This window comes from Antrostomus carolinensis, unplaced genomic scaffold (assembly GCF_000700745.2).
Source record: "Antrostomus carolinensis isolate BGI_N321 unplaced genomic scaffold, ASM70074v2 scaffold1338, whole genome shotgun sequence".
Lineage (NCBI taxonomy): Eukaryota > Metazoa > Chordata > Aves > Caprimulgiformes > Caprimulgidae > Antrostomus > Antrostomus carolinensis.
In genome coordinates, this window is record NW_010333468.1 from 1743 (window position 1) to 27511 (window position 25769).

At 39.1% G+C, this 25769-nt stretch overlaps 1 protein-coding gene across 1 annotated transcript in view; it reads right to left on the reverse strand.

Annotated features, from left to right (window-relative positions):
- Positions 1–721: 721 nt before the first annotated feature.
- Positions 722–25769, reverse strand: part of LOC104529511 (transmembrane channel-like protein 1) — a 30509-nt gene continuing 5461 nt past the window's right edge. Inside the window, exons 3-7 of the mRNA XM_029086453.1 lie at positions 25274–25414; positions 10681–10771; positions 9291–9372; positions 2103–2209; positions 722–832 (exon numbers count right to left, since the gene is read on the reverse strand). Of these exons, the coding sequence (XP_028942286.1) occupies positions 722–832; positions 2103–2209; positions 9291–9372; positions 10681–10771; positions 25274–25414 (532 nt within the window). The remainder of the gene's footprint in view (positions 833–2102; positions 2210–9290; positions 9373–10680; positions 10772–25273; positions 25415–25769) is intronic.

The following is a 25769-nucleotide window of genomic DNA, read 5'->3' on the forward strand; positions in this document are numbered from 1 at the left end:
ACAGCTCTCCTCACCAGCATGGGTGGAACGACACCTCACATGGGCCAAACCTCCATGGAGAGGTCACTTTTAGATGAGTCATTTTGCAGACAGCTGGAGAGGCTGAGCTGTACTCTGGAAGAATCTTAGCCTGAGTTCATTTTTCCAAGAACTGGGTCTGTTTCCAACATCAAATTCATGCTTGCTGATGCTAAAACAACTCAAGTGGTAAAAGATATGTATATGTATAACTCTTTAAAAGTCTTGGTACTTCCTGCAGAAGGGAGAGAGCACAGCAGGTTGAGGGAGAAACACATTTAGTTCAATGGATGCTGCTTCCATTAATCTGAAGCAAAACCTCAACTAGATGGTGGCACCGTTTCACAGGTGAACACTAATTCACATTGCATCCTCAAATTCAGAACCTTAATCATATAAAAACAGAGGAACAAATTCACTCATAAGAAATAGAAATTCAGTGTCCAGGGTGTGAATCCAGCTTTCAGAATTTTTCTTGTGTCTTTGGATTGTGACATATACTGAAACATGTATGTGGATGTTGAGCTTCATTATGTGTTTCGTCTGAAGGAAAAGGTTATGCTCAGAACTTGTGGAAAAAAAAGTAAATTAATTCTATGACCATTTTCTCCTAAAATATTTCATATTAAATTTCTGAATATTAAATAATGAAGCAAAAGCCCATAATAATCAGAGAGTCATGTCAATATGCAGTATTGCAAGTTTATGCACTTACACTAAAATCCCAAAGAGTAGCAAAGTTCATAGCACTAGCTTCTTCAGCTCTTGGGACAGTTTTTCTAGGTAAAGAGCCATATGGCTTCCCCATCAAAGCCTAGAACCAAAAAATGAGAGCAATGTACATTTTAAAGTAAAACACCAACAAAAGGAAGGGACAGTGATCTGCGATTTCTTAGGAAGACTTATTTAATGCTCCTAAACTCCTTAGTGAGAATGACCCACTTCTCCTGTTCTCTTCATTGTTCCTCACACTAATGATTGAAACTATGCTTAAAGTATCCATTAATGGCGTTTTCTAAATTTAAAATGATGTTCTATTATTATCAATGGATTGTCAAGCTATGCTTCTTACATTCAAAGGCAACACAGATGTCCAAATTTTTCTGGTGAGCAGTGTTTCTCTTACAGACAAGACCAGAAGATTATTATTTCTTACATTATGGGTTTTCTTGGGTTTTTTAATTGAAATGTATGGAAAGATGCTAAGGATTCAGGTTTTGGATTTGGATTCTGGAGGTCCCCCTGCCACTGGTGAGACGCTTGCTTAGCCACAGCATATGTCCTCATGGTGTCATTTCCAGGCTTTACCCTGAGAAGTGTTGGGCATATTTTCTGTTTTGGCTTCAGTGGAAGATGGACCGTACTATTGAAATGCTATTCTAGGAAGCTGTTGGAAACTCCTACCTGACTCTTACTTCTTACAAGAAGTTAAGGTAAGCAAGAGGGTGTGGAATAGTGAAATTAAGGAGATGACGCAATATTTTTAATTCCATATAAACCCTCTTTTTAGGAATACAATATGGTGGCTCAAAGGAAATAGAAAAATAAAACATTTTACAGAAGTCATTTCTGCCTGAATTACATCTTCTCTGAGCAGTGATGCTGCACACAGCATAAAACATGAGGTGTCTTTTTCATGACTGTAAGGTCCTTTTGAGCCTTATCAGCATGTGAATATTAAGGCAACTGAAAAAGATCCATGATGCCTCAGAGGCCTGGAATGTATCTTTCTATTGCAATGCATATTTTAGTCAAGATACTCCACTTGGCTGTTTCTTAGTCTCAGTTCCTCTCCTTAGTTCTCCGTAGAAAAAAAAAGTTGTTTAGCACCACCACTCCAGACCACGCCATGGGAAAACACTTCAGGACACAACCCTATATACATTTTCCTGTCATGTGTATTTCAAGACATCCCTCTGTAAGGGAGAGTATATCTTTACAGACTTAGTACACCTGAGTACTTTTAAATGAATCATAAAGAGACTATAAATTTATTTAAAGGTCCAGTCCTTTGAAATCTCACTGCAAAGACAGAAATTCACATTGATTAATAATTCTTGAATTGTAATTTAAAATGTTCCCACCTCAGGCACCATTACAAGTCCGAAGGTCAGTCCAAAAAGAATCATGTTTATTCCATACATCCAGCGCAAGAATATGAAGTAAGATGCCACTGATGACCCAAAGTGACCTACAAAAACAAGATGTGAAAAAAGGGCAGATAAGTTTGTCCTCTTGTGTTATTTCACCTTAAGATGAAGTTGCTCAATGTTTATTTAAAATAAATAAAATCAGAAGAGGCTTTTAATTTTCTTTATTACTATAATTCTAAGAACTTTTTTCCAGATTGCATACTAGCATTCACTGACCTGGCAGAGAAAATAGAAAAAAAAAATATTTACACAGAGTATTTAGGGTTACATAAAAGCTGTGATATTTACTAATATTAAATCCCCTAGCAGCAGGATTCAAAGCAAATCACACTTTTATTTTTATTTTTTGCCTGTTGTGGATTGTAAGCATCCTTGACATGTTAAGCCAGCATCAGCCCAATTTTAATAGGAAGCAACAGAGAATTAACCAGTGGTGATAATCTTTCCAAGGGCACAAAGTACTTGTAAGTGCTGTTACTGGAGTGCTCACCAGAGTTGTTCAGTAGGGAACAGGATCTGCAAGTGCTAGTACCCTTTTCTTTTGCTTACATATGCTATTTATGTGTTCCATCTGCACCCAGGTGTGGATGCAGCCCCATCACCAGGTTCACAGAGGAAGCCTTGGGATCCACCTCCTCTAGATCACTGACTCAGACCTGTACAGAGAAGAAGAGACTGGACAGGAAGCAGGGAGCACTAAGGACCCGATTTAAAAAACACTTTGCAAGTCAGGCCAAACAGAAATTACAGTTCAAATTCAACCCCAGCTTGCTGCAATACCACTCTGATGAGTATAGGACAGCTGGCACTCATGTTCATCAGTCTGTCAGAGTTAGTAAAATACCAGATTTCAGTTCCATTACTGGTTCTTCACAGGGGAAAAAAGTGATCTTTCAACAGACTTTTTCATACACAGTCTAGTTGAGGAGCCTGATGCACTCTGATGGCAAATAATGAGAAGCAAATCTCTGAACAGAGAGAAATTTACACTGGTATTTCCACACTGTTTTGCAAGCCTTATAACAGACTCATCCACTCTATAAAATGAGGTTAACATGGCTGTGCTATTTGAGGCATATATATGCACATTTTACTATAACGACATTTAATACACTTAAAATGCTTTAACCCCAGAGTAGAAACAGAGACCGACTGGTAAGACACATTTATCAGGGCTGTGCAAAGGCAGGAACAAGCCTTTCTGTCAAGGATTTCAGCATTTCAAAATCTGTTTTATTCACAGTTCAGAACAAAACCACAGTTTTGAAATTTTGCATTAAGAACTAGCCAATCTTAGCAGTGATTGGGAAGTTTGGATACAAGCATAAAGCAAGAGATTTTGAGTTAGTCTATCTAGCTGTGATCTGCTGATTATCCAGTTACAACCCAGCAATGGCCTTCAGGGATGCTATGGACTCAAACAAGTGAAGTGCAGGAAATTAGGAAGATTTCTGATTTCAAGACACTTTTGATACTGTAGACCTCTTCATGCGGCATTAGTTCTTTTGCTCAAATCCTAATATCCCCTTTCTTTTTGGAATGGTTTCTTTTCATGCATTGAGTTATAGCTCTTGTATCAACTATCCTAATGAAACCACTGCCATGCATCCAAATGGAACACCTGCATTAAGGCACTGCATTGGAATTACATGCATCAATATAGTTGTATTGGGTTTGCATGGCAACATTTTGGTAGCGGCAGGGGGGGCAGGGAGGTGGCTTCTGTGAGAAGCTGCCAGAAGCTTCGCCCTTGTCCGACACAGCCAATAACAGCTGGCCAAGGCCGAGCCAATTAGTAACACCTCTCTGATAACATAATTAAGAAAAAAATGCTGCACATTTTGCAGCTGGAGAGAGGAGAGTGAGAAGATGTGATAGAAACAACCCTTGCAGACACCAAGGTCAGTGAAGAAGGAGGGAAGAAGGTGCTCCAGGTGTCTGAGCAGAGATTTCTCCACAACTTGTGGTGAAGACCATGGTGAGGCAGGACCCCACACCGGAGCAGGTGAAGGCCTGAAGGAGGCTGTGACCCCATGGGAAGCCAGCGCTGGAGCAGGTTCCTGTCAGGACCTGTGGCCCTGTGGGGAGAGGAGCCCACACTGGAGCAGGTTTGCTGGCAGGACTTGTAACCCCATGGGGGACCAACGCTGGAGCAGTCTGTTCCTGAAGGACTGCACCCCATGGAAAGGACCCAGGCTGGAGCAGTTTGTGAAGAACTGTCATTCATGGGAAGGACTCACATTGGAGAAGTTTGTGGAGAACTGTCTCTCATGAGAGGGACCCCACGTTGGTGCGGGGGAAGGAGTCCTCTCCCTGAGGAGGAAGGAGCGGCAGAAACAACGTGTGATGGACTGACCACAACCCCTATTCCCTGTCCTGCTGTGTCACTGCGGGGCAGGAGGTGGAAATTGGGAGAGAAGTTAAGCCCAGGAAGAAGGGAGGGGTGGAGGGAGGTGTTTTAAGATTTGGTTTTACTTCTCATTATCCTCTTGTCTGAGTGGTAATAAATTAAATTTGTTTTTTCCCCAAGTCAAATCTGTTTTGCCTGTACCAGTAACTGGTGGATGATCTCTCTCTGTCCTTATCTCCACCCACGAGCCTTTCATTATATTTTTCTTCCCCTGCCCAGTTGAAGAGGGGGGTGACAGAGTGGGCTTTGGTGGACATCTGGCATTCAGCTAGGGCCAACCCACCACAGTAGTTGTTGCAAGTAATAATGCACAGACTTTGCACGGGCCTTATATTTTTCACCAGTGAGGCAAGAACAACAACCTCTGATAAGTGAAAAGCTTAGCTGGGCATAAAGATAATTTAGCTATGGATGCCCTTAACTGTGTTTCGAGATTGGGCAGGCCCAAACAGAGGGCAACAGGGAACATGGAAAATGGTACAAACAGCCTGCACCAGCTGTGAACAAAGCCAATCCAAGTTCCACCAGTGTTTTGAATCCACTCTGGAATGCAACATGTTCCAGGTATGAATGAAAATGTAGACTTTAGCCATCCTTTCCCACCTTCATAGCCTCACCATACTATGCATTGGCACACATATTAAAATACATAGTGCAAATTTCAGCAGTGAAATGAAGAGGCTCGCCCTATCCCAACACAGCAATGTGTGTTTCCCATTAGGCCCTCTTGGACAGATCTTACTGAGTGTCTGTTTTGTAAGGAAAAGAAGCATGTCTTTTCTAAATATAAATACTTCATATACTTATCAAATACTTATACTGGGACCTGCAAGATACATCCCAGAGTCCTGAGGGAACTTGCTGATGTAGTTTCTAAGCCACTCTCCATAATACTCAAAAAGTCATGGCAGTCAGGTGAAGTCCCTGGTGACTGGAAAAATTGAAACATTGCACCCATTTTTAAAAAGGGTAGAAAGGAGGATGCTGGGAACTATCGACCTGTCAGCCTTACCTCTGTACCTAGGAATACCATGGCACAGATCCTCCTAGAAGCTAAGCTAAGGCACATGGAGGACCCAGAGGTGATTTGAGACAGCCAGCATGGCTTCAGTAAGGGCAAGTCCTGCCTGACCAACATAATGGCCTTCTATGGTGGAGTGACTACATCGGTGGATAAGGGAAGAGCAGTGGATGTCATCTATCTGGACTTCTGTAAGGCCTTTGACACGATCCCCAACAACATCCTTCTCTCTAAATTGGAGAGCTATGGATTTGATGGGTGGACTATTCAGTGGATGAGGAAGTGGTTGGTTGATCACATCCAGAGGGTAGTGGTCAACAGGTCAGTGTCCATACAGAGATCAGTGATGAGTAGTGTCACTCAGGGGTCCATAGTGGGACCAGTACTATTTAGTATCTTCATCAGTAACTTAGACAGTGAGATTGAGTGCAGGCTCAGCAAATTTGCTGATGACATCAAGCTGAGTGGTGTGGTTGACACACCTGAGGGGTGGGATGCAATCCGGAGGGACCTGACCCAATAGGCCAACCATATCCTTAGCCCCATTCTGGGAAACACTCAAGGTCAGGCTGGATGGGGCTCTGAGCAACATGATCAATTTGAAGATGTCCCTTGTCACTGCAGGGGGGTTGGACTAGATGACGTTTAAAGGTCCTCCCTTCAAACCCAAATTATTTTATGAATCTATGTTCAGCTTCTATCTCTCCTAAACATCAACACCTCAGCAGCAGATTAATGTATTTGTGACACCAGGATGCATCACAGCAGAGCTTTATGACTGTTATTCTGAAACTGAGCTCCCTGTGCTAGAAAGGACTCTTGCCTTGAAGCAGGGAGCCTACCTGAGATAGCCCAACACTTCATACTGGTACCTGGTCTTCCTACATAGCTGGCTACCTGGAAGAGTCAGACCCAGTTGAAGAGGGCTGTGATTAGAAGGGCCCTATTTGTTATAGTGGAGAGTGTTATGAAGCTCAGCAGAGGTTGAAGATGACTTTTCTTGATAGGGCTTAAATGTAGTTAGTACTTTCCTTTTTTTCTCCTTTTTATTTTTTTATTCTTTTATTTATTATTATTATTAAATTACCTTGTTGATCATAATTATCACAGAAAGGAAAATTCTTTCAAGAATTTTAGTATCCAAACATTAACAATCCCCCTGCTGCTGATGGTACATAGGCCTACCAGAAACAGTCCTTGTATAAAGTTTAAATGTGTGTTTAATGCATGTCTGTAGTTTAGGACACAATATGAAAAGTTTGAAACAGGGGTGTGTCTTCTCATGTCAATATAAATAGTGAATTAATAGTGATTAATATGGAATAGTATTTTATTTTTCCTGTACTCTTCTGTAGCACATCTAAGGCACAGTAGTGTGACTGTTGAATTATCTCACTTGATGTGGTCAAGATTTTTTTGGGTATCTACAGTGGCCTTGAAATAAAACCAGAATTGTTTTTTCAAAGCAGATAGAAGCACTTCTATTTACCTATAAGCTTAGCAGGTTTCCCTCTTAGATTAGCCTGATCTATCTTAAAGGAGCCCCAGTTTTTATCAGAAGTATCTTCTTTAAGTCTGTTTAAATTTTCCTATCAAGCTGAAACCATGCTAAGAAAAAAGCTCGATAAAATATGTGTCATATGCCTTAGGAGTCCCAGGCATACCAACACAATTCCAAATACAGATAGTTTGCTCAGTATGAAGCATTTTCTTCCCAGATCTTTCTAGTGTATAAGTAATGACCCAAGGAACTTTATAGCTTTCATTAAACTTTTATTAAACAATATGACCAACGTAGTACACATCCTATCTACATATAAATTCAGGTGACATTTAGGTTTCTAGAAAAAGTTGAAGCAGAAGTTTTTTGTTCTCTGTGTCTCAATGTATCTTAGAATCATAGAATCATAGTGTTTGGAAAAGACCTTTAAGATCATCAAGTCCAACCATTGACCTATCACTACTAATCCCATCTGTAAACCATGTCCCTAAGCACTTCATCTACCCGTCTTTTAAATACCACCAGGGATGGTAACTCCACCACTTCCCTGGACAGCCTGTTCCATCTTACTCTCTACTCTTCTCTTACATACAGACTAGGTTTTTTTCTATTTCAGTTTCCCCCACTTCTCCTTTTTTAGTGTCTAAACTCCCTGTTTTTCCTGGTACTTGGCAGCTTTATCAGAGTCATCATTAAGATGACCTTCATCTTAGTACTACAAATTCACTAATATGAGGCACACACTGGGAGGTACTGCTTGGATTAACCAGAATCAGATAAATTGTGACTTAAAATTATTTTCTTCAGTGGTATTTCAGAGCTGTTCCCTTGAAATCAGGCCTTATTCTAGACTATGCATTTCTGGACCAAACCATGGTTTAAGTGTACTTCTTAAATTACTGATACTTAGACAGAGCATTGATTCTGCAAGCAAAAGTAATTGCAGCTTGCCTTAGCAATATACTGAACAGAACAAAAATTAATAAGGAAAAAGGTACTCTCTCACTGTGATTTTGGGACCTTCCAGGTAACAGCAAAACTGTTACTCATTTAAAATTAATAAACAATAGATATAAAAACAGGACCGGAAAAATGACCCTGTTCTATTTTTACATTCTGATTTTACAAGAAATGTGTCTGTTGGAAGTTATTACTAGTAGAACAGCTTGTGCCAGGACTACACCTTTACAGAAATTTGCAGAAACGCTGCTCTCACAATTCCTCAAGATGTCTATTATATGTCCAGACCAGTAAGAGACCACATGCATCTTGTTGCTGAGTTTGATTTTAACTACACTTATGCAGCAGTTTCTTTCTAAACTCTGTCTCAAGTGAGTAGACAATCTGTTCAGCAGTCTGTAGACCGTATGTTTAAGGACATTATATAAATTTTCCTCAAAGGTTATTTTGCAGTCCAAAACTCCACAAAATTAACAATTTATTATTTTTCTGTTCTACTGTTCTGGTTATTGATTTTTGAAGTAATTCATAGCTTCATACAAAGGTAACTTCTCTGGAATAGTTTTCCATTGCACTTTCATTTACATTTCATCAGTGGCAGAGCATCACTCAGGTACCCATGCAATTAAGCCAAATTTCCTACAAAGAGAGGGCTGGGGTTTAAATTCATCACCAAAACATGAAACTGACTTGTGCCAAAAACCTACTCTCAAATATACCCATATTACTAACTCTACTGCTTTGTTTATTTTTATGCCAAATATCTGGGGACATCCAAGACCACTGTTGTCTTCTCTGTGTTGTATTGTATGGTTGAAAATGAGAGAAACACCAAAATACCTTTTACATAAGGTTGAAGATGATGAAAAAAAATAACAGAAAAAATAATAGTATAAATACAGACAAAATACAGTGAATATAGACAGTAGCTAAATCCCAGTTCCACTTTTCCAGGATTAACTTCAACACGAGCTCCTGAATTGTTACTTGTACTTTAAGGATTTCTACCTGTAAGGTGACTAACTGATTTACTCTCTCAAGGAAATTTTCAACTGGCTGTAATATCAAGCTCAATAAATATTAATTAAAAAAAAATACTAATTGATTTTATACTACATATTTAATACAGACATGTGTCTAAAGTATCAAAAAGTAATTTACCTTTTTGGCATGCAGCAGGGCTATGATAATAAATACTATGCTTTATTACCTTCCATAAGTACTTACTTTCAATCTCCTTAATTTTCATTTCCCAGGGTATGCAGGCTGTCTTAAAATTCTCAAAATCTCTTTGAAATTTCATCCATTTCTGAAAAGGATCACACGTTAAAAAAAAATCATCATTTCAGTGCCCAGACGCTCAATTTTCCCTTGAGCTAGTGTAACCCCTTAATCATCCACAGTGTCCTTTGGCAAGCCCACTGCAATAGAAGCACTAGCTTGTAAAGAACCATCTCCTTTTGTTTATTCGGAATATATCTCCTACTGGCTTTGTGTGAAGTCTGTATTTCTTCCACAAGAAGATTGACTAAATAAGACCTTACTTTCATGCCTTTTTCTTTGTTTGGCTTTTTTTAAAAAAAAAAAGAATTGTTTTAAAAAAAAAAGAAATTTTTTTTTAAAGAATTGTTTCTGAGAATTTAACTTGTTATTTCCTTTGCTTTTCAAAATTCAGATCTGGAGCTCAAGTTGTGTCATTTAATTACAGTTACCCTACCCAGTAGTTTATCTGTAGGATAAGTATAACTTCTGTAATTGAGCTTCCTGTGCTTAGCTAAGCTCGAAAGCCTAATTATTGCAAATTAATGCTTTTGAGATGTGACTACACAACTGCTTGCAGAAAATCCAGTCTAAGTAAGGGTAAACCCAGCCATAGCAAGTAGTCCTGCCATATATTCTTAGCATCATCCTGCATCAGCATTTTAGTTTGGAGCAACTGTGCTTTTGAAGTGAATCTCCTAAACCATCCCAATTTAACACACTTAAAATCACACTGTAAAGTTGTGTCAGAGCGCAAAACTAAGTCAAAAGATGTACTTGAGTGGCATGTTATTTCACATCCACTGCTACTGGTTATTTAGTCCTTGGGACCACACAGAATTTAGCCCAAAGAAAGACCTGCCAGAACATATATTGTGTGGATATTGGATCGTCAGCAACCACTGTTCAGCCTTTTGGTCACAGTCTTACAACAGAGTTGTATTGCTTCCTAGAATATACGTGGCCCTAGAGCCTTGGCTCAGTGAAGATGTCTCCAATATATTTGCTCTGGGGCAAAAAGACACGTTTTGATCCTTCACAGAGGACTGTCTCAAGAGAAGGCCTGAGCTTTGGAGTCAGTTCACAGAAAAACCCAGTCTACACGAAGAGAAATTAAATTTTGCAAGATATTAAACTCACAAACTCTTGCAAAACAGTTTATTTTTCTCTTAATAACAAGTCTCGATTAAACTGCAAGCTTGCATTAGAAAACTTTTCATGTAAAAACATTGGAAATAAAAGTGTTAAAATGCAAAGAAGGACAAGGAATATTATTTTGGAAGTTGGATACATATGGCAATAATCTGCAAAAGGCTCTCCATTTGCATACATTAAGTCAGTGAAATAATAAATTTACCTTGGTCATCATCACTTTGTATGCATAAAATTTTTTTCCTTTTCCTTTTCCAAGAGCACCTTCAAACTTTTCCACAAAAAGCTGAGCTTCCCTGGAACATCAAGGCAAAAGAGAGGTATAGATCATGCTACAATAAACATGATATTGACTCTACCATAGCAATGTAATTTTTATGTGTTCTAACTCCTCATACACTTTGTATAATCTTGTTCCCTTAGTAATGTTTAGAAAGAAAAGGTCTGAGATTTTGTATTTCACAGGTGACTAATAATATGTAGTGCAAACAGAACAAGAAGCTTCACTCATCTACTCTAACCCAAATGCATTTGGAGCTCTGAGATTTACCTACATCCAGTTAATGTTATCAAATATTTTTAGTTACAGTGACTTTTCTTTGCAGTTCAGCTGCTGCCTATTTGTGCCACTTACAAACTGTTATTCCTCCTGATTCCATTTAATAGAGATTGTTGTCCAGTTATCTTAGGGAAATGTATTTTCATTTTTTTTATTTTGGAGATATATATACACTAGAGCCTTTTTGTTCATCCTTTTCAAGACTATATTTAATTCAACTCTTCTGAATTTCTTCATATATCTTCTCTAACTGTACCATTAGCACAATCATTTCTCAGAAGTGTAGCTTCAGTGGTCTGCAAAAGACTAAAATTTCACTTATACAGATATGGAAATTAAATGATACCCTGGTGATACAAATATGAAAGGAAAATTTTTAAACTGTTTTAAAAAGGCATAATGTCCATGGATTAGAAGAATAAACAGATGAAATCAAGAGCATATTCATATTTTGTCCATTTCATCTAATTTTCATTTATAAGTAGGACTTTTATGTGTCTCTCTAGTGAGAAAATATGCCCTAAAGGCATTTATGTTCTGATCTGAAGCACTGGAAAATAGAGTAAGAGTACTTAGCTGTCAGTGTATGTACAAGACTGTACTTTATTATCACATTAGATGACTACAAAGTATTGTATACTATACTAGGCATTACACTAAGCACTTGGAAAAAAGTAGACTATTGGGAAAATGTTAATTGTGACGCACATCTCTCCAGAAGCGTTACAGATAAATTCAGTGAGTTACATTAATTATAATGCTTATATCTTCTGCTCACATATGTTATGTAAACAAGCAAACAGATTTTGTTAAACTGCAAAATCTGGCAATAACATTTGCGGAGAAGTAGTATAGCTATGATAAAGGAGAATTAAAACAATATGTGGAGGCGACTATTAGCCATGTAGTAATTCCTTTTAATTCATGGTTAAAAATCTCAACATCTTTAAAAATACTGTGTATTTTTAGTAACTGCAAGTGCTTAGGGTGATCTTCATACTATCTGGAGACAAATCAAAACCATTCCCCACTAGACACCCACTGCATCCATCTCTTTTGCTTGCAGTATCAAGGCTCTGAACAGCCTTTTGTGTCTACAATTCCCAAGACGGTGCAAAATTGAGCTACTGAACTGAACTTTCTCTCTCTGAGAGCTTTCCCTCTGGGAACCCTCTGAGCCCTCTCATCTTCCAAGTGCTCACACCTAAACCCAGTAGATGAGGCGGCAGGACCAGTGCCAGTTCACCTGACCTCCCCAGGAGTTCAGCATGCCTTTTCAACACCATCTGAGATCCCAATTTCTCCTTCAAAGACACAGGTTAGCAGAAGCAAAAAGCTATACACAATGACGTAAGTTTCAATTCAATCTCTGGTTTGTTTTTTTTTTTGTTTGTTTTACCTGAGGCATAAGGTATGAATAGATTCAGATAAAAATGTTAAATACCCAGCCACCACCTGAGCATCACATCCCACCTGTTCACCACTTCAAAGCATTGCTTGGGGATTGAGTCAGTGGTTTTTTAAGGCTCTAGATCCCTTATTCTCATTTATGCACTTCTGGATCATGTGTGCATTCTGGATTTTGGAGTCTGATCTTTCTGTACTTAAGCTAAATTTGACTGAGCTTTCTTTATTTTCCAAGCCACTTTGGATCCTTCAGAGATTTTCTGGCTCAGTGCTCACATCTCATTCTTTCATTTTGATTCTCAAAAAATTCTGCTCTTAAATTTCATTTTCTCAAAGAAATCAGAGGAAACAAGTTCTTTCAGCTTCAGGAAAGCAGTGTCCTAGAGTCCCTTTTAATCCATGTCCTCAGGGTTTAAAATCTTGTTGCACTCTCAAGAGATATGACTGTCAGCAGATGCCAACTTCCTCATAAATTCAGCAGTCAGTCCTGGAGCTGCACCATAAAAGCAGACAGAATCAATAAACCTGACATGTACCAGTCTCCCAGGTCAGCACATCATGTTCTGGACTCAAGAGGAAAACCTTCTACCACCACTTCTATTAATAGGTAATTCAAGCAATGGAGCTTGTTCATGCAAAATTACTGAAATCAAAACCTATAGAGCTGTAGAAAACTCCTGTTTTGAGTCAATAATTACATGCAGTTATGCTGCAGAACATGAAGATTTCAAATTGCAAGTGATTTGTTGGTTTTTTTTTTTTACAGTGAAGCATTAAGTTAGAAATTTTAGAGGATAATATGAAAGCAGCCATTAACACATAAAAAATCCTCCATAGCAGATATGAACAAGTTTTGCATCTGCAGCTGAACACAAAAGTTATCCACAAGCATGTTCTGTTATAAAATTAAGCTAAGACAAACAAGAAGAACTTTCCACAATAAAAGTCATAAAAAGATTTATTTTAAAGTCTGAATACAAGCCTTCTGTTCACTTGTTTGAAATGTCTTTTTAAAAGGTTTTCTAAAAAAAAATATTTCTTATAGCTGTCTGCCTCCTGGACTCTCCATCAAGCAATCTTTCAAGTAAAAGTGTTAACAGTATTTGAACTTTTTCTCTAGGACAAAGTAAAACATTGCTTTTTGAAGGTGGTGATCCAGACCTCCGGGTTTAATGCTGCTGTTTCTCCTGAACTCTTCCCTGGGTTTTACTTTGCCAGTGGTTAAAGTTTCCTTTCTCCCTGCACCCCTTCTTCCCCAACACTGCTACGTTCCAATGTGTGCTGATTACAGAACTGTTATAAACTGCCCTTAAATATTACTGCTATATAATTTGCTTTTCTCAGAGTTTCACTCCATTGGCCTGCATTGGACTAAGTTCATCATTGCAGCACAAACAAACATGATGACATGATACCAGATAATACTCTTACTGGGTGGTTAAGCATGCAGTCAACTGAGTTACACACAAGAGTGGAGCACAAAACTAGTTGGATCCATACATGCACAATATTTGTGAAGGTACTTTCATGTACCATGAAAGAAGTATGAGACAACTCCTTTCATTTATTTATATATTTCTTTCCTATATTTACAAATTTGTTTTATAAATCTTGAAAAAACCCACCTAAGTCCAAATGGTGGGCTTACAGTATTATTTTAGTTTTCCATTTGCACTGTGTTTGCATTCTAGTCTAGTTAAAATACACCGTGATTATTGGAATTAATAAGACTTTTGGCATTAATGCATGTTTCACACTAACTATGTCAAGAACTCATAGTTTTAAAACTATGCAAGTTTTAAACATGCATTAAAAACTGTGGCTATTCATATTTCCCATTCTTGTGAAGTGATAGCCAAAATCATTGCATAGATAATAATCATTGCATTAAAAAAAATGTAGCATATGCTATAGGGCCCAAAGAGATGTGGTGAATGGAGTTAAATCCAAATGGCAGCTGGTCACAAGTGGTGTTCCCCAGGACTCAGTAGTGGGGTCAGTTCTGTTTATCTTTTTCAATGATCTGGATGAGAGGATTGAGTACACTCTCAGTAAGTTTTCAGACGACACTGTGTTGGACAGGAGTGTTGATCTGCTTGAAGGTAGGAAGGATCCAGAGAAGGGTCTGGACAGGATAGATTGATGGTCCAAGGCCAACTGTGTGAGGTTCAACAAGGCTCAGCACCAGATCCTGGACTTGGGTCACAACAACCCCATGCAGCACTACAGGTTTGGGGAAGAGTGGATGGAAAGCAGAAAAGGACCTGGGGATGTTGGTCGATACCCAGCTGAACATGAACCAGCAGTGTGCCCAGGTGGCTAAGAAGTCCAGTGGCATCCTGGCTTCTATCAAAAATAGTGTGATCACAGGAAAGTGATTGTCCCCCTGTACTTGCTGCTGGTCAGGCCGCACATCAAGTACTGTGTTCAGTTTTGGGCCCCTCACTGCAGGAAAGACACTGAGGTGAAGTGTCTGAAGGTGAAGACAAAGCTGGTGAAGGGTCTAGAGAGCAAGTCTTATGAGGGAACCAAGGTTGTTTAGTCTGAGAGGAAGACTAAGGAGGAAAGAAGACTGACAGGAAACTTTATCACTTTCTACAACTACCTGAAAGGAGGTTGTAGTGAGGTGGGTGTCAGTTTCCCAGGGAACAAATAATAGGACAAGAGGAAATGGCCTCAAGTGCTGCAAGGGGAGGTTTAGACTGGATATTAGGAGAAATTTCTTCTTTGAAAGGATTGTCAAGCACTAGAACAGGCTGCCCAAGGAAGTGGTGGAGTCACCATCCCTGGAGGTGTTTAGAAGGCATGTAGATGTGGCACCAAGGGACATGGTTTAGTGCTGGACTTGGCAGTGTTACTTAACGGTTGGACTCAATGATCTTAAGAATCCTTTCCAGCTTAAATCATTATGTGATTCCATGATTGTATGATTATTATGCAGTTGAAATATTTTTTAATTATTATTAAAAATAATAGAGAAATTATGAAAAATAATAGAGAAAAGAGTGAAAATCTCCTTTCACTTTTGGTGTAAATGAAATCAAGTTACCGTTGATGTTCTACAAGCATGTCTTACTTTTTGGTGTTTGGTAGATCTTAGCAATAACATTCCATATAGCATTTTCATACTGCTCATTTAGGGAGACTAAGTCTTACAAGGGAATCCCACAGAATGCAAATATACAGAGGAGTTATTACATGCTCTACAGCAGCCTAGATGTTAGCTTCATCCATGAATATTTGCATAATTTGAAGATCTTATTTAATTGATAGTTAAATACAAATCTCAATAACAACTTGATTCTATGAACAAATCACACCAGAGTTTTAATGAAATATCTGAAAGAAATGCAGGGCAGAAGCAGAGCTTGAAAGAGGGCCCATGGGTTATGAGGCAGAAACATGTGCATTTATGTCTAAGGAAGTAATACAGAAACGATAACTACCAGACAGTGCTGGAGCCATCAAACAGAACCTGTTTTCCTTCTTCTCCTGAGCTTTTCCTCCCTCACTAGCTCTGCAACAGGCTAGTCCCACTCCTGAATTCTATGATTTTTTGGTTAAGGAGACTTTTCATTGACTTCTATTTAGGCATCCTGACTTTAAAATTTCGGCACCATCCAATCACGGAACAAGCTTGCAACATCCTTTACATATTTGTGACGTGTGCTCTTTTTCATAAAATACAATGTAGTATGTTACTTGATTCAGGTTTCTACCTTGATGTCTAAACTATCTCACTGAAAGACCTCTCTTTGTACATCCCTGCAGACTTTTGCCACACTTTGTTCTTTCTTCCATTTCTTTTGTGCTAATAATAAAATGTTAGGACACAAAGAACTATCAAGCAATAAAAGGTAGTCCTAAAGCCACAGAACTCTTTTAGAAACCATTATAAAAACCAAAGCCACATACATATGTATGTGGGCCTACTTGGAAGTAATACAACTTCACTAACATGAGGACGTGTCAAAAACAACGCAGAGCAACAAAACTGAGTTTTGTAATCACTGGTATCATGTGTTATAGGTAAATTACCTATATCACAAGGTAGGCCAAAGTGTGCCCCGTTAGCTAACTGTGAATTTAAAGAAGCTTCAGAGAAACCTTATTAATTGAATTACAGACACAAACAACTAATAAATGTTGCATGGGGCTAGGCATTATTGTCCCAGAGAAGACTGTGTTAATTATTAATACTAGGTGTGGAGTTACAGCTTCCAAAGTGCTAGGTGTATGGTACTTTGGGCACTTCAGTGTTGTAGAGAGAGGATGAATTACAGCTCTTAGAGGTTGTTGCTAATAAATAGGATTCAAGTGGATTGATCACATTTTTCAACAACAGTTCAGGAAGGTTTCAGTCTCCAAGATCTAGAAACTCATTAAAAAGACATGTCATATTAATATTGATCATCCAGAACTTCTTAAGTCTTGAAAAGATTGCCTAAAAACTGACTGTAAAACAACTGTTGTCAGACACAGGTCACTTGAAAAGCAGTTCAGCAGTAATAATGGGCAAATTATCATGTTATTTAATACACAGTTGGCACCCAGAACATCCAGGCTGGCCTCTGGGGATGCCAGTATGTTCACGGTAAGAGAAATGAAATACTGATTCATTGGAGTACAAAAAGCTCATCCAAAGATGAGAAATTTCCACCATCCCACACATATACCTTATGTATCTTTAGGTTTTGTGTACTTATAAAATATTCTGGTTTTAATTAATCTGTTTTGATGGGTAATTTAAGTCCTGTAATAAAATAAATTATGCTAAAAGAAATACTGAAAATTATATTCTGTCCCTGGCAAATGAAGAGGAGACTGTGCTGCTCTGTTCTGCTCTGTTTTTCTTAGAAAAATCAAGAAATTCTCATGCCTCTCTTTATGGTCTGTATTTAATTAGAAGTCCTTTTAAAAACCTAAGCTTGACATTAGACTGTCTTTTTATATATATTGTCATTTCACTTGTTCTGATAGTTTTTTAACTGGCTTGTGGTATAGCTTTACAGCAAGATCACTGTTGGCACATTTCTGGATTCTTATGCTCGGTTCTCTGATTATACGGTACCATAATAGGCTTTGCTGGTGGATATAAACTACATAGCTGTTAATAGTCTTTACTATTTTATAGTACAAAACTGGACAAGGGGAGATAGATTAGTACACTAGAGCCAAACACAGTAGCACAGCTTTTAAACCTTCCCCTTTCCTTCATATCTGTGCAAAATCCAACCAGGAGAATGCACAGACAGGGATGCAGTCCCCAAAATCAGACCCCCAGAGGTATATTGGGATAACTTGCCCTGGAGGCTTTCCAGTTTGCAACAGATGAAGCTGTGGGCCATGAGGTATGGGGGGTTTTTGGTACCATTTTCTAATCCAAAAATCTTTTCAATAGCTTACCCTCCTCTCTGAATCTCAGTCTTGTAAATAATGATTGATGGTCATTAACATCTGATGGCTCTTCAGGAAACTTCGGGCTTGCCTGAGCAGGCAGTGTCAAGAGGAAATGTGCATGAATTACCATCTCCCATAGAAACGGCACAACAACAGTACACACAAACCATGTAAACCAGTGGAAGGAAAATGAAAATAACATTAAAACTCTTCTGAAGGAGAATATTTGTCTTGGAAACGAGAAAAAGTCTGGACTCCAACCACACTCACCCTCTCAACAGCACAGTCCACTGTGTACCCAGCCTGCAGCCTACCAGGTCTCTCGCTTAGGGTCTGCAAGAGTGGTGATGCTGCTTCCTGCATAACACCTTTTCATTCCTCTCTGTGGATTCTTCCTCAGTTTTTTCACATCTCCAGATCTGTAATGATCTAACCATGATGTCTCAAAGTGAGGTTAGAGTCTGCCATTGCTGGTACAGCTTAACTTCAAACTGCAGAGGGATGCTCTGCAGCAGAGCAGTATCCTCAGTCATGGCTCTTCAGAGAATAACCAGGGGCTGTTTGAAATATATCTTTCTAGACAGAGGGACCTAAATTAGGAACTAGAGCTGATCTAATTTAGCAGTGCATCTCTATTAAGAATGCCATTTCAGTAATGAGTATTTCAGTCAGGTTTTCACAAAAAGCATTTTCTACAGAGCAACAAGTTCTGCATCTGTGTTCCAAAGTTATTGGTCATTCATGCACTTTCAGAACAAAAGAATGAAGGAAAATATTAACTACTTTACAAAGTAGCCACTAGAGCCAAGTAGAAATCATCTTTTCTACTCTATACTTTTTAAGCTACAAAAAAGCACTCCCTCGGGAGAAAATGGTTTTGAATCATCAAAGCAACAGAGTTGTTTGATCTGTTTCAGCAATTTAAAATTACTTATCACTTTCTTTAAAACACAAAATTTACTGGAAATTATATCTTTCCACAAAAATAGTTTGTTCTGACAAATTAACATTTATTTTTTACTATAAATATTTAGAATGAAAAGTTCTAATTAACCCTGATATTCATTTTTCAAAATAACATGAATAATGTAAATTTTTTATCTTCTTTTATCACAAATATATAACAAACACCTGAGTGTTCCTGAAAAGCATTTTTTTTTTTTCCATTCTTGGAAGAAAATGGATGCTAATACAGAACAAACATGGAAGTGGGGTTTGGCTCACAGTAAAGAACATTCCTCACAAGGCTGAGAATAAATCTCCAATGAAGTATCTCACTATTGTGGAAGCTGAAAGACAAAGAATAGGGAAATTTCATCTTCTACCTCTAAGAAGGCAGGCTTTTCTTTTTCCCACAAATCCCATAACAGTCTAAAACCTGCACAGGGAAAGAAGAAGATGGGGAAATAATCATTAATAATAACTGTTGACCAAAAGTTTCAACAGCAAAAGATGCTGATATAAGAGTATTCAGAAGTCACTTGTTATTGATTTACAAATTTAAGGTACTTGAAGTCAGTGTGTGCCCATTTCCCACATGTACAAAGATACCATCAATCAGACTAATGATTCTGGTATAAATCTTAAATAACTTGCTAAAATGCAAACCAAATACATAGATACTCTAAAATGTGCTGATGTAGACACTTCTGTATTGTTATAACTACAGTCATAACAGAGCACCCATTGATAAGATATTACTTCTTATTTTAAGCACCATAATAACACCTGGTCTTCTGTTGCAACTCAGTTGAAGTTAGGCTCCAAAGAGACAATTACAAAAACAGAACTCAAGAAAACTTAGATTATGACTGTATTTTGGGATGTAAATGATTTAGTTTGATTTTTTTCAAATATATTGAGAGCTTCCATATCCCATGATTTTCATCTGAGGTACTAAACACAGATTTAAATGCCTAATTCTCAACTCACACATTTAAAAATGTGCTTAAATATTAGTTTCTAGCTTTTCTTTTTTATTCCAGCTGTTTGTTGGATTTATGTATTTTGCCTGCTGCAGTATACATGGCTTTTTACAGAACTGTGACAATCTGAATGGAATAAAAGATTATTATTTTTGTAACCTTATTTGACAGAGAAACATAATAATAAACATAATTCTTCAGTTAATAAAAGTAGATTCAAAATAAGTAAGCTGGTCTGAAGAACTGTCATTCGCTCTTGGAATGAACATTTTTCTAGGGAAAACAAGGTGATAACATGCTTCCAAGCCTACTTCAGAGTGGGCTGTAGCAAACCATAGAAAAATAAATTGTTGTGAACTCCTATAATAGCATATTGACACATATTTTTTACTAAAATAAACCTTCTGATGCCAGCAAATAAACGTCTACTGTGAATGCATGTCTAATCTCCTAGTCTAGATTTCATAAACATAAGAATTTAAAACTTGATAAATTAATGAACTGCTGCTCATGCTAAATGTACAAGGACGACTTCACCCTGACTATTAATAAAGAAATTGTTAAGATAAAAAGGCAGATAACAAGAGTGGTATTTTGAAAACTCACTATTGGCTTAATTGAGAAAACCCACCTTAGAGAACAGCAACTTAACATTCACTGAGGTTGGCTAGAAGCACTCATCCAATTACAAACATTTCATAGTAACATAGATTCTTAAGGTCAGAAAGGATTAATACTCCAACTCCTCTGACCTGGATGAAATAGGCTGCAGACATTCATTGAAGAGCCTGATTCAAACCCACAACTAGTGGCTAAGCTAAAACACATCATGTGAAAAATCACACGTCTGATTTAGAGTCTTCTATCTATAGTTAATCACTTTTTACTCTCACTGCAAATATCTTTGCCAGTTTTACACAAGCACATCTATTTTACTAATGTGATATAAACAGACTGAAATAACCACCCGATGTTATTAATAAAATCATAGAATGGTTTGGGTTGGAAGAGGCCTTTAAGGTCATCTAGTACAACCCCCCTGCAGTGTCAAGGGACATCTTCAAATAAATCATGTTGCTCAGAGCCTCGTCCAGCCTGACCTTGAATGTTTCCAAGAATGGGGCTTCTACCACCTCTCAGGGCAACCTGTTCCAGTGTTTCACCACCCTCATTGTGAAAAATATCTTCCTTATATCTAGTCTAAACCTACCCTCTTTTAGTTTAAAACCATGACCCCTTTTCCAATTTCTTGGCCCTCTTCCAATACAGGCCCTGCTAAAAGCTTTGTACCCATCTTTCTTATAGGTCCCCTGCGAGGCTTCAATAAGGTCTTCCTGGAGCCTTGTCTTCTCCTCGCTGAACAACCCCAACTCTCTCAGCCTTTCTTCAGGGAGAGGTGTTCCACTCCTCTGATCATTTCTGTGGCCCTCCTCTGGACCTCCTCCAACAGGTCTACGCTTTTCTTGTACTGAGGACTCCAGAGCTGGATGCAGTACTGCAGGTGGGGTCTCACCAGAGCAGAGCAGAGTAGAGGGGTAGAATCACCTCCCTTGAACTGCTGGCCACACTTCTTTTGATGCAGCTCAGGATATGGTTGGCCTTCTGGGTTGCAAGCCCTTATTGCCAGCTCATGTCCAGCTTTTAATCCACCAGTACCTCCAAGTCCTTCTCTGCAGGGCTGATCTCAATGTCTTCATCCCCCAGCCTGTACTGATACTGGGGGTTCATCCAACCCAGATGCAGAACCTTGTATTTGGCCTTGTTGAACCTCGTGACATTCACATGGGCCCAGTTCTTGAGTTTGTCCAGGTCCCTCTGGATGGCATCCCATCCCTCAGGTGTGTCAACCACACCACTCTAAATAGTACTGGTCCCACTATGGACCCCTGAGTGACACTACTCATCACTGATCTCTGTATGGACACTGACCTGTTGACCACTACCCTCTGGATGTGACCATCCAACCACTTCCTCATCCACTGAATAGTCCACCCATCAAATCCATAGCTCTCCAATTTAGAGAGAAGGATGTTGTTGGGGATCGTGTCAAAGGCCTTACAGAAGTCCAGATAGATGACATCCACTGCTCTTCCCTTATCCACTGATGTAGTCACTCCACCATAGAAGGCCATTAGGTTGGTCAGGCAGGACTTGCCCTTACTGAAGCCATGCTGGCTGTCTCAAATCACCTCTGGGTCCTCCATGTGCCTTAGCTTAGCTTCTAGGAGGATCTGTTCCATGGTATTCCTAGGTACAGAGGTGAGGCTGACAGGTCGATAGTTCCCAGCATCCTCCTTTCTACCCTTTTTAAAAATGGGTGCAATGTTTCAATTTTTCCAGTCACCAGGGACTTCACCTGACTGCCATGACTTTTTGAATCTTATGGAGAGTGGCTTAGAAACTACATCAGCAAGTTCCCTCAGGACTCTGGGATGCACCTCCTTGGGTCCCATAGATTTATGTATGTTCAGGTTCCTTAGGTGAACCTGATCTTCTCTTATAGTCAGAGGGACTTTGCTCTCCCACTCCCTACCTTAAGGTCCAGTCACTGAAGAGGTGTGGAAAGAGAGGTTGCCAGTGAAAACTGAGGTTAAAAATAGTCATTGAGTACCTCAGCCTTCTCCTTGTGTGTTGTTACAAATTCATAAGTTTTGTTCATCAGGCAGGTACACTTTCTTTGACCTTCTTTTTCTGGTTGACATACCTGTAGAAGCCCTTATTATTCTTTGTGTTCAGCTCCAGTTGCACCTTGGCCTTCCTGACACCACCCCTACACAACCGCGCAGCGTCCCTATACTCTTCCCAGGACACCTGTCCCTGCTTCCACTGCCTGTGCATTTCCTGCTTGCCCTCTAGTTTCACCAGCAGGTCTTGAATAATCCATGCTGGTTTCTTTCTGTCCTTTCTTGATTTCCTACACCTGAGGATCAAGAGCTCTTGCACTCTATCAAAAGCATCCTCAAAGTTCTGCTGTCTCTGTTTTTCTCCTTTGTCCTTGAGGGCAGTTTCCTAGGGTGGTCCCACTGACTAATTCCTCAAAAAGCTGGAATTTTGCATTCATAAAATTCAGGGTCCTGACTTTATTCTTTGCCTGTCCCACATCCCTCAGGACTGTGAACCCCACTAGTGTGTGCTCACTGCAGCCCAGGCTGCTTCCAATCCTGACATCACTGACTAGTAACACAACCCCTCTGGTAGGCCTGTCTATTAGCTGGCTTAAGAAGTTATCCTCTATGCACTGCAGGAGTCTCCTGGATTGCCTACAGCTGGCTGTGCTACTTTTCCAGCAGATGTTGGGGTGGTTGAAGTCCCACAGCAGGACAAGAGCCTGTAAGTGTTAAGCATCCTGCATCTGGAGTAAGAAGGCTTTGACAGTAGGCTTTGCTTGACTGGACAGCCTGTAGTAAATGTCAACCACAAGGTTCCCTTTGTTGTCTTGGTCTGTAATTCCTACCCATAAGCTTTCAACCTGTTTGTGGCTATTCTTCAGAGACAGCTCTTCTCACTCTATCCATTTTTTTGATGTAGAGGGCAACATCTCTGCCCCTCCTTCCTCACCTGTCCCTTCTGAACCACCTGTAACCATTGATAGCTGCACTCCAGTAATGGGACTTGTCCCACCAAGTTTCAGTAACAGCAACCAAGTCATAGCTTTCTAGCAACACAATGGCTTCCAGGTCCCCTTGTTTGTTGCCTATGCTGTGTGCATTGGTGCAGATGCACTTCCTGGGCTGTTGACCATGTCACATTCTTAGAGGAATACCCCTTAATTTCTTTTAGATATTTCCCCAGTGTTTCCCTGGTGGCTCCTACTACCTCAGGAGCCCCTGGCTTTTCTCTGTAAGACTTCAGTGTGCTCCAGTGTACTCAGCAAATCAGAGAACTAAAGGCTGAGGGCCCTTGCTAGCACGTTGTCCCACATCGTATCAAAAGCAAGCCTTTTGATGTTATGCCTTTCCCCACTTCAAGTCTAGTCTAAAACTCTATTAATGAGTCTCTGCTAGCTCATGAGCAAAAACCTACTTCCCTCTTTGAGAGAGAAGAAATCCATCTGATGCCAGCAGGCCTGGTGCCATGTAAATCATCCAATTATAAAAAAATCCCAAATTCTGTTGGTCACATCACATGGTCACGGAGCCATGTATTAATAGACTGGGTATGTCTGTTTCTTCCAATATTATTGCCTGCATCTAGAAGGATAGACAAAGAGATTACCTCTGCTCTGGCTTCTCTCACCAACTTTCCCAAGGACGTGAAGTCTCTTTTGATTGCCCTTGGACTGTGTGCTTCATCACCACCAACAAGGAGGAGCAATAATGGGTAATAGTCCAAGGGCCATAACAGGCTAGGAAGTTTCCTAGGAACTAGAAGTTGCTAGTAATGCTAGGATAGAAGAATAGTTATAAAAATAGCAGCTGTGTTCATAGTAAGAATACAACAAATTTTCATTTTATATACATGAGGATCCTTCAATTATAGACTATGCAAAAAAAAGTAATTGCTATCTGATTATCTAATCTGCTCATCTATTTTTTCTAAAATTTTTCTAACCTTCACAATGCTTCCACTTTACATCTCTTATATACTGTTCTCTTTTACCCCTTCCATGTACCCTTCTTTCACAATATACCTTCCATTTTCTCTTTGTAACTGTATTCTTCCCAAAATGACTTTACCTTCTAGAAGGAAAAATTTGTACACTTTCCACACCACATTTCATATGCTCTCTCCTACCTTTATGTCTGTGTTTTCCATCCATATCAAAAACTATCTGCAGGAGAGACCATCTTTTCTCTGTTAGATGTGTCTGACAAAATATGACCATATGCTTTGTTGGTGTTTGGGCAATACTGCAGTGAATGAGATGTGCAAAACTAAGGAGCATAACAGTTTTGGCAAAGGAACAAAGATCTCTGTCTTTAACCTAGTTTCTTGTGCTTGGTGGAAATTTAACTGTAAATTAAAATTTACTTTTTAATGAAAATATAATGATAGGTTTGTTGGGGCAAAATAGTTTTATATGTGGCATATCTAAAAATGCATGAAAAAGTGAACTCAGATTACAATCAGTTTGCTTTTTCATAAATTAAAAAAAATCCTGTATTTATTTCCAAAAAGTTAGAATAGAAAGATAAATCCTATCTTCCCACCCCAGTAATCTTGAGGTATTCCTGAAATTGCATCATTTTTGTTCAATGAAATATTAAGCACATCAGTGGAAGAATTTACCAACATTAACCTGACTAAAGAAAATGAAAGATTTTGCAGAGGGTTGTAGTGGAAACTTAAAGAAGAAAAAGATATGAATTTTTCATATTTGATTTCAGGTCTACAGCAAAAAGAAAGCAGTGCCATTTACATCCATTTTTTCTGAAGACATCTAGTGTGAAAGAGAGATTGGAGATGTTTTGAGTTAATTGTGTCAGTAGGTCTAAAGTGAAGTTCAGAAAAACAGTGCGGATTGCAAAGTGGAATGGCAGATATTCACTACAGAAATCAAACCATACTTTAAGACAGACAACTTCTTTTTCATCTTCCATGGCTTGTTTCGTAGAGTGGCGATTAGTTTCTTTTTTTCTTCCACCTCTTCTTTCAGCTTAGCCAATTCCTCCTCTGTAATTGGCTCCTCCTCGGAGTCAGAATCAGAGCTTCAAACAAGAGCAGGAACAAAAACCATCACCAAAACTCAGAAAGGACATAAGTTTTCACTGAAGCACATACTTGGTGTTAGTTCTTATTAACTTTGAGATCTAGATAAATGCCTTCATTGTTGCACAGAAGGGAAGACACAGTTCCCTTAGACTTGTTATTTATTTTAGTATGAGAGGCAAAGCCTGCCCAAAAGAGCAAAGTCACAGCTTAACCAGCACTGCACCCAGAGCATCCCATAGAGAGTGGGCAGCACTCTTGGGGAGGTGTCTGACAGCCACTGATTGTGTCACCAGCCTCCTAAGAATCCAACCCAAACTCACAGCAGGCAAGTGAGGACATTAAAACTGCAGT